Genomic DNA, 10,572 nt, shown 5'->3' on the forward strand with positions numbered 1-10,572 from the left:
AACAAATACCTATCACCTCTTGTTGTCACGTTTACCAATCTTTCATTGATAGTTTCAGTTTCAGACTGTTGAATTGATCTGGAGGTAAGTACTAGATTCCCTTCAGTGGGATCAGCATGCTAATGTAGTTGTTGGTGGTGATTAATTTGCATAACATCACTTTCATCAGCGTTCAGTGAATTAAATTCCTTGGTCAAGATTTGAATAGCTTTTGGATAAGAATCCCTTTCCTCATTGATTCCTGTTGGCATGTTCCTTTCCTCTTGAGGGTGCATTTGTAAGTTTGAAATTTCTTGGGCGAGATCTTTATTTTCTTGTTGTAGAGTGCTGATATGGAAAATATTGTTTATGTCACCTTTGTTGAACTCATTAACTTTAGTAAATTTACTATTGATTGAGCATTGCAATTTCCTTAGAGAGATCTTAAATTTTCTTGTGGTACAAAATTACAAACATTATTCCTTTCACCTTCGTTGACCTCGCTGATTTTGGTGAATTTATTATTGATGGACTTGATTTCTAACCAAATCTTCTGTAGCTCCTCCACGAAAATTGATGTCAATATGACTTCCGTATGAGGATCGCTATGGGTCACTGCTTCGGGATGAGGAATGACTTCTGTCTTGCTGGAGCTAACAGCAATGGCGTCATCAAGAGGGCAGGCATTGTACATTTCTTTGTCAGTTTCAGCATTGAACAACTCTTGATTTAGGATAGCTTTGTACGTTGCAGCCTGAGAACCTTGTAGTTGGTAAAGTACTTGTGGATTCATACCAGTTAGGATGAGTTGATCGCCTTAAATAGTTTTCTTGGTTTCATTTACCATTAGCTTTGCAGTATCACGTTTGACATAAAGGTATTTCACAGCAACATCATAGAGTTCTTAAAAAAACCAGACCAATAAAACTTGGATTTGTTCGTTTTCAGATACCTAACATCAGGCTTTCATGGAGGAGTGGGAGAACTGTTATCACCATCGTTTTCCTTTGCTCAAATTCAAGGAGTTCTCACTTACTTGTCCATCCACCATTGCGGACATGGGACAGTACCTGCATAAAAACTCAAAAATTAAAAATGGAAGAACTCTAAGGTTGTAATCGTAAAGTTTGTTAGTCATAAAATTAAGTCTTGTCTCTACAAAGAAAGAACCAAGTTAAAAGGCATTACATTGTCAGATGTTCTCCCCAAGTTATGCTAACGCTGCTGTCAGGGATCAACATGTTTACTTAAAGTGCCTATAAACCCGAAAAAAATTTTTTGCTTCGAGAAATCTTTGTACCGCTCTGAGCAAAATGGCACACAAATTTTTGTTTTTGGTTAAAACCGGAAATTTTTACGAATTTTTAAAGTGCGGTTTTCTCTGCCCGCGACCGGGTAAAAGGGAGACTGGGCCTAGTGACATAATTCCCGGACATTAGCGTGAGGCAAATCAACAGAGGAGACCCGTAGTTTTGTAGTTTTCCCTGCGTGCCGGTGAAAACAATTTCTGTTCGGCTGACGTTTGTAACCAGCGTACGTGTTGATCAAGAAATGGCTTCAAACGACTTCATTCTGTCCTCTGGTTCAGATACCGAAGTTTCAGAAATGGAAGATTACGAGCTGGAAGTTGAAGGAAGGAAGACACACACGAGGCATATGCTGACGATCCCCTAGTGGACGAAGAGTGGCTAGAGTTGTAGTTCTTCCTTCGCTTTTGCTTTTCGCTTTCACTTTTACCGTAAAACGGTATGGGATGAAGCAGTATCCCTTTCTCTTTGCTTCGAACATTGCTACAACTGAAAACAACACATTTCTCAGGCCTGGCTTCACTTCTGATGGAAGTCACAACTTGCGAAACTCACAGTCCGGGTTTTACGTCACGAATTACACTCGACCCATTCCCTTTCGGCACGCTCACCAGCTCGGTAATGGGTTTTCGAATCTTGTGTCTGCTGACCATTTTGCTCAGAGCGATACAAAGATTTCTCAAAGCAAAACAAAAAATTCGGGTTTATAGGCACTTTAAATGAGAACTGTATGAGTTATAGACGAAAGCTGTCAAGAAGAGAAAGGACAATTGTTCGGAAGTTGTTTGTCAAGATATCGCCTGATGGAGAGCCAGTAACGATATAGTGTGAGTGTGACCTTGATGATCTAGAAGACTTAATTGTGAAAATATAGATTGTTTTCACTCATGTGACCAATTCCTTGACTACCGTTGCTACACCGCCATATTGGTGTACCTCAATGGTAAACAAACTGGTAGCGTCCTTCATGTGGAACATGGTTTTATGTGAGATTGTTGCCTGTGGCAGTAAAAGTGGATGAGATGAAGGGTTATATTTTGCAAGGGTGCCTTTTTTGGTCACAAATCAAGGCGAAGAGGCACAAGAACTATCTCAAGAAAGAAGATCGTGCTGGATTTCTGTGATAAGCCATGATGACCTGACTGAAGAGATCTTAGAAAACGATAGTGTGTGCGAAATGCATTTTGTTTCAGGAAGAGCAGCTAAGAGCTGGGATAAATATAATATTGACTTGGTTCCGACATTGCCTTTGGGACACAAAAAAGCTACTGATTGAGCAAACCATAAAGAAGTGGCAGGAAAACGAAGCAAGAGAGTGAGGGAACATGAACTGGTGAAGGGGCCTGCTTTTGAAAAGCGAGAACTCGAGTGAGCAGCAAAGAGACAGAAACTTGATGAGCCCGGTGAACAAGTTTCAAACCTCAGCTTTGAAAGAAATGAAAAGAAAGAGCAAAAAACAACAGTTGAACCGGGCACACCTATTGAGCTCTCTAAACATTGACCGGAAACCATTTGATTGGTGGAAATTTGTACAAAACGAAGAAAAAGTTAAATTTTACACTGGATTGCCTTCCTTTGATATCCTACATAATGTTTCTAACGTTTCTCTGTTTGTTGCATACAAGTCCCAGAATCTGACCACATTTCAAGAGTTTATCGTGACTTTGATAAAACTTAAACTTGATGCACCACATCAAGATCGTTCATATCGCTTCAATGTCTCCGTTTCTACAGTTTCAAGGATTTTTTCAGCCTGGATGGTAGGGCTTAGATGTACGACTGGCCCCACTAATCAACTGGCCTGAACGTGAGGATTTATGGCAAACAATGCCACAGTGTTTTAAATATTCATTTGGAAACAAAACAACTGTAATTATTTATTGTTTTGAAGTATTTATTAATAGGCCATCAAATCTGCCTGCAAGAGCACAGACATGGTCAGCATACAAACACCATAACACTTGTAGTTCCAGTGATTATGTCAACAACGTCCACCTACTGATGTTAAGGTTTATTAACACTGTGAGAACTGAAAAAAGGTTCGCACAAAATTACAAAGTCGTATCGTAATGAGCTAAGAACTTACAAGTGAAATTACACTACAGACAATTAATGTTTGGTTACATAAAAAAGTTAAAACTACATCATCTGAACAAAAATAAAAATAGGTCCGCAATGCGTACTTGGGGTCTTATGCTTAGTTTATTTCCATTCAGTCAGGGTTTTCGTTTGAGACTGGAGACCAGACATTTCGTCCGATGATTTTCCATTCCATGTCCGGTACTTTGATGCCAATATCCAAGGGGTATTTTTATTGTTATATTTTTTTACTTTCTTCTTAAAGAGAATCTGAGTGAACTCCAGGGTTACCTGGGAAACTGATTCTTGGGTTCCAGGAAAACAGCCATTCTCTGGGGAGGAAGGGGGCTGGGAGAGGGGGAGGGGGCATGCCCCCAGATCCCCTGGGCTCGCAAGGCACCTTGAACCGCCAAAAATATCACGTCTGGTGCTTTAAGAGATATGTCTGCTACTTTACAAAGCTCTCAAACACTGATTCAGCCCTCATAGAATTTGGTACTGCGGTCTCACTTTTACCATGTGTGATTGGTTGAAAATTTGCCATAAGGTGAATCATCACTTGATAAGGTGTCTAATGAACAAGTACCCCCAGAGCTTGGTGGAAGTTCCCAAACTACTGGAAATCACAGTCCATTAGCAATAACAATGTATAAACAGCCAAGAGAAATATCTGATGATCAATTAGGTGAATCAGTTACATCATTAAAGGGTAATTTTTTTATGTATTTGTCGTATGCCAGTCTTGATAAGGAAAGGTTTCCAAAAAACATTACGGTCTTAAGTTAAAAACTGAATTTTTTATCTTTTTTTTCCTTTGCAACCCGGCAGCCATTTTATAAAACACGCCATTTTGGGGTCACGTGGGGTGATACGTCACAGGTGTGGAACATGTTTTCAGATGAGAATTTATTCCACGAAAACGTCTGCTCAAAGAGTCCAGGGTGCAGTGCAAATGCTACCTTTTCTTTTAAACCTCTTATGTTGTCACATTTGCAGCGATCACTTCACTCCCGAAGATTATCACGATTATGGAATGAAAGTCGCTGGCTATGCTTCAAAGATGTTGTTGAAGAAAAATGCCATTCTGTCAAGGCAAGTTGTCCCAACCCCACAGCAGCTGGAATCTGCCCGTAAAAAGAAGCGCAAAATATCGGATATTAGCGAAGGGAGCACCGTGGTGACCCATGAGGCGGGATATACTGCTGTAAAGCGACCAAGCAGAACCTTGGCAAAATTAACAGCAAACCGGGTATGCATACTCGAATTTTCCTTTGCTTGAATGCGTGACAGGTCAATTCTGGTTTTTTTTGGGTATTTCCAGATTTTAAATTTATCCCTTTTAACTACAAGAGTGCAACTTGATTTTTGTGCATGTGATATTTCGTGTTTTACAGCTTTTAGGGCAATTTGAGGATGCCCAGACGAACAAGGACAGCAGGGATCAAATGCCTTCCACAAGTCAGGACAGGGAGGGAGACAACGCTATTCTTGTGTCGTCTGAGACTGTAGAGTGCGATTCAGCAGACTTTAATCTTCAACAAAAATCAAAAGTGAACAGAGGAACTCAACTAAGTTTGAAGCGTCCGACCTATCGCAGTAAAGGTAATTAAAATTTGAGTTTGAGTTAAGAAGAATTGCACCCCTTTCCTCGGTATATGATGTATAAATTTATTGTCCGCAGGTACTCAAGTAAGTCTCAAAATCAAAACCCATGTTGACTGCGAGGTACAGTGCAATCTCGTAGACCTTCCTCCCCTGGAATTACTTCACCCCTTACCTGAGAACGTTCAGGAAGAACATGTGAGGAAATCCCCTGAACCACTGGACCAGGTAGAAGATGACCCGTTTGAAGACGCTGATGTGGATGATGAGGACTATAAGCCTTATCAGGATTCGGAAGATGAGGAAGACGAAAACGAGGAAAATATTGTGAGGTAGGAAGAGACAATTTCCACCAAACCATGCGCGTTCATTGTCATTCGGCCATCTCAGGAAAACTCATCACAATTGCATTTACCTACCACTAGGCCCTCGCTGAAAGGTGGAAAGTGCAAAATCCACGAAGAACGAAATTTCATCGTCGCCGAGAGCTGCCCGATGAGCCTATTTGGGGCGTGTCCAATCTGTGCCAGCCCTGCGGATGCTGACATTGTAGAGGTCTTGGGAACAATGGCTAAAATTCGTCAGAGGTGTAAAGAAGAATCTTGTTCTTTCTCACAGGAATGGCTTAGCCAGCGATTTGTTGGACACAGAATGGCTGTTGGAAATCTGTTACTGTCGGCGTCTATTCTACTGTCAGGTTATATTTAAGCTTTGAAAATGATATAATTAAGGCAATCAAACACAAACTTTTTCAAGCACGAAACAAGTAATCTATTACATTAACTGCAGTGTCACAATAATAATAATAATAATATCATAAATATCATAATGATGATGATGATTGTGAAACGGTTTAAATCTTCTTTAACAGGTTCCAGCGCATCGAAGTCGCTCAGAATGTTGAAACTGATGAATGTGGCATGCATCTCAGAGAGCACTTTTTACCGTCATGTATCATCGTACGTTAGTCCAGTTATCATCCAACATTGGAAGGCAAACCAGCACCAACTCTTCAACACTCTGCGGGCAAGCAATAACAACCTAATACTCGCCGGCGATGGACGATGTGACTCACCTGGTTACTGTGCGAAATTTGGATCGTTTACTTTGATTGAACAAGAGATCAATAAAGTTGTAGACTTCCAACTTGTCCAGGTTTGTTCAACAAGAAAGTTGCAAAAATGAATTTTTCAGATTTCACTACTCACATCTGATGTGTTGTTGTTTTGCAATAATTTTTAGAGTAACGAGGTGTGAAATAGTGCGTGGATGGAACACGAGGGATTGGTGAGAGCAGTGAACGTGATTTCTGATGCCACACTCAAAATAGCTCAGTTAATTACAGATAGACACAAGCAAAACACTGCCTGGATTAAGAGACAATTACCAGACACAGCACACTACTTCGATATATGGCATGTTTCGAAGGGTAAAGATGGCGTTCTTTTTTTTATCGTACATGCAAAAAATAAACCCTAGATAAATCTGAGTTATCAGACTAATGTAACAAAATCCTTGAATATGGATTTGAAAGATTCAGATAATGATGATTATCTGGGTTTTCATGTTCTAGGATTATGTAAAAAAATTGATAAGCTTGCCAAGAAAAAGGAATGTGAAGATGTGGGTGAATGGCGGCAATCCATTTCGAATCACATGTACTGGTGTGCTGCATCGACTCCTGATGGTAACGGGCAGATGATGCAAGAAAAATGGAAGATTCTACCTTTCCACATTCAAAACACTCATGAAAATAACAACAGCCAGTTATATCCTGAATGTGGGCACGGCGAACTACAAGGAGAGGCGAAAGATCGTCTTTGGCTTGAACCTGGTGAGCAAGTTGTTACTGTTATATGGTGTGGAAAGCATAAATATTTGCTACAAAAGGCGGGCGAGGGGTTCAGGAAGTGTAGCTTTGCAATGCGAGTTCACAAAGTGTTGGCCAGGGATAATAATTTTAAAGTGTTGCAGAAAGGTTGTTCTGCGTATTTATATCTACTTTCAAGAGATTGCAGGCATTTATTTTTCCCCGTTAGGTTCCACTGCTGCAGTCAAACTTGAGGAGATGCTGTTGAAGCCACAATTGTTGAAGGACATAGCTCAACTATCCCCCAAGTATCAGACATCAACCCTTGAAGCCAAGCACAGCTTAGATATTCAGTTTGTTCCAAAACACACAGCTTACTCTTACTGGGGAATGTATACGAGGTGCAGTGAATTTTAACTTACAACTGTCTACTTCTTGAGATCATGTTATGAGAAATCAATAATAATTAGTATTATGTGCTTAATTTTCCAGATTGTGTCTTTCTGCACTGCATTACAACGAAAATGCAGACAGGATGCAGGCAGTAACCATTGATGGGAGGCCTAGGTACGCCATACAATTTCCAAAAGCAAAGAAAGGTCAGCCCACAGTACGAGAAATAAAAACCAAGCCCACCTATGGTATGTTGTACAATGGATGCTTATTTAACAGTCTGCCAATGTAACAGGACTTATTGTAACAATTTCACAAACCCTGCAACTTGGCAATTTGGATTATATCACTGCTGCTAAATCCCTCATAGTACCTCTCATAAAAGAGAAAGGGAATGAAAGATTGTGATTTAAGTGATTAAGTTTGTCTTTGCAGGGTTCATACACTTTTTCAGATCGAAAATTCAAGGACTTTCATGGACCAAATTTGAAATTTGAAGGACCTCTCTTTTATTTACCTTGAAGAATTTACCCATGGTAACATACATGTACATGCATGAAAATAATGCAAAGGCACTGGTAGCCATTCTCGACCACACAGCTCCTCACGTTTGTATGACATGACTTGAGTGGCTGATCATTTTTACTGAAGTTTTCAAAGATTAAAAATGCGGGTCAGAAGAAATTAAAGGACTTTCAAGGACGAGGAATGAAGAGAACAGATTTTCTAGACGCCTACGAACCCAACCTTTGCATGATTATGGGATAAAGTAAACATTTGAACTTGTACAATTCTATCAATAACCTCATGTTTCTTTTGAATAGGTTACTGCTTCGATACAATTGCTGAATTATTTGACGGCTATGAGAACAACCCAAGAGCATTGAAACAATATAAAGCAAATTTACAGGTCAATGTTCCACCACCCCTTGCTGCCTCCTTTCAGAGACCAGACAGAGAGGAAATTATAGAGAGTCTTGTCAGCCGCTATGCCCGCTCTAATCTTGTACACTAGATTAGTATTACATGTACTTAATAGGAGATAAAGCATAATCAAATTCCCCACATAGTTTTACATCTATTGTATGTATTAGTGCATAGCTTTCATGAGGAGAGGGATGAATTCAGAAATAATTACTTATTTGCTACATAAGTGTCTCCCACTTCTTGAAAAGCAATCATCAGGCAACTGCCTAATAAGTGTATGAAGCTTAACGTGGAACAAGAGGTATGAAACAGATTAACAAATAAACAGTATTCCTAAATATATTTTATGTTGATATGACTTCAAAAGAGTTACATTAATTTTACTTTTCATACCTACAAACCAAGATCTCTTTTAATAATAAAAAAGAAACCAAAACAACCACTAATAATGATGCAAAGAATACAATGTTGTGGTGCTGGTTACTCATCAGCATAAAGGAATCCAGTGAATGTCAAGTCTTCTTCAAACACACCTGGTTCCTGAAAATGAGCTCGAATACAGTTTACAGCACATGAGGGCAATGGAACCCTTATTTCTTTCCCTAAAGTCCCCCAGCACCACCTTACTAACTGTCTGTATGCAACATGTCTATTCTTTTTGAATTCAGGTCCCTCATAGACATCTCTGCCGTATTGCTGTTTATACTGCAACCAAGCAGTTTGTAGCACCCAAACATTCAAACAGACTGCACGGAAACCGGGATGATCCACTATACAGTTAGGGGGATGATCAAGTTGCTCCACTTCCACAGCCTCTAAATTTTTGCATTTTATGCTTTCTATTTCTTGGCAACAGAGGTTCTCCTCCTGTCTTCTGACAGTTGCCACAACGACACCTTTCGAGTCAAACCACAATAATGTTTTAGACAAAAGCATTACCAGTAATTCCAATTAATACAGTTAAAGTGCATTTCTTCTCGACTCTAAAGAAGCTAAAAAGGTTAGAGATGCAGAGGTAAAGAAATTCGCATAAATTTTGTTTCGTTTCTCTTTAAACTCAAATAGTCTCCAAGCTCGTGACAAGAAATACTAACTGATCTCAGTTCCGAAGAGATAAATAATTTTGTCTACTCAGGCCAATTTCTACCCTTGAAAACCTATTTGCAAAGAAAGAAACGAAATTGACACGTAAGAGGATCCTTCAAGTTGACTAATTACTTAAAATGAACTGCAAAGCGGATACATGTCCGGCGGCCTGACAAGGTTTTCAAAGTACTCCACGTCCGGTAGTCTACATTTTTCCAATTTTGAGTAAATCTCTTGACCTTTCCGAGAGCGTTGGCGCTTGGAGACGCTGTTCAGCTTGTTTATTTTTCAGTCAGACACGGAAAAATATATATACAGTGTTTTGGATCTCATGACAACTTTCGGTGGCATCATGCACACTCTCAGGAATCTTGAACTTAGATTGGGCTCGTAAGAAAGAAGAAGCATGTTGAGGAGGTTTGTATAGAGTGTTGATTATGGAATAATTCTATCCGTTGCTGGATATGCAGACAAGGCATAAAAAATTATTAACATAACATAACATAACATAAGACCTTTATTTACACACGATTGGATTTAAAGCTTACAAGCTTGTGGGGTCGTGTATTACGAACACAGCAACAGGTATCCATCGAACAAAAGCATATTTAATGAAATTTCTGTCTTTATCAAAAATCTCAAAGTAGATACACAAAATAATCAGCAAGTGAGTGTACTAGAGAAAAGAAACTGCACGAACAGGCCTCCACACTCACCATTCTTCGCTGTCGAGCTCACAGCGTCGCCGAGGAGGTTCTGGATTTTCCACTCTATCCGGCGATACTGTAGATCGTGCTGGAGGCTCAAAACGCCAGGGTTGAATTTCTGAAAAGGGTTGTACTATATCGCCGATGGTAGCGCCACCTATAGCTCCTTCGAAATCGGAAGAATCGCTAGCAGAGTCCGAGCTCCCGCTACTAGAGTCAGACATGTTTTCCCGCAGTTCCACACCTGTGACGTATCGCATCACGTGACGCAAATCGAAGCGTTTGCGATGGGATCCTGAACATTCGGTGATACACACGGTTTTAAAGCTAAAATTCATGGGTAAAAAAGGCTTCTGGGCACGTTTTATTTACTTTGAAGACGACAAGTCTGTAATGTTTTCCCAAAAAAGTGTCTTTTAGCCGAGAGTTACCCTTTAAATAATTAAAAATGCAACGCAAAGCTTACAGCAGGGTGCTTTCATGGACTAGAAATAAAAATAATATATTAATGAAAACCTCAACAGCCTGAAGTCACAAAATGTTGAACCAGTTTATTTGTTTATAATTGGAGGTGTTGGCTGGGAAAAGCCATTTGATTAAAACAATTTACTTCACTGTAGTAAAAATCTATAGACATGCTCCGTTGAATCCTGAGATTCCAACAGTGTTACTAGCAGCATCT

General features: G+C 39.7%; 1 protein-coding gene across 1 annotated transcript; it reads right to left on the reverse strand.

Moving 5' to 3' along the window:
• Positions 1-8,577: 8,577 nt before the first annotated feature.
• LOC138020893 (uncharacterized) lies at positions 8,578-10,114 on the reverse strand. The gene is made up of 3 exons (XM_068867791.1): positions 9,900-10,114; positions 9,037-9,089; positions 8,578-8,993 (listed from the first exon to the last, which is right to left on the reverse strand). Exons 1-3 carry the CDS (start codon positions 10,112-10,114, stop codon positions 8,578-8,580), a joined length of 684 nt encoding a protein of 227 aa, XP_068723892.1.
• Between the last annotated feature and the right edge of the window lie 458 nt (positions 10,115-10,572).

Source organism: Montipora capricornis, chromosome 10, assembly GCF_036669925.1.
Source record: "Montipora capricornis isolate CH-2021 chromosome 10, ASM3666992v2, whole genome shotgun sequence".
NCBI classification, from domain to species: Eukaryota; Metazoa; Cnidaria; class Anthozoa; order Scleractinia; family Acroporidae; genus Montipora; species Montipora capricornis.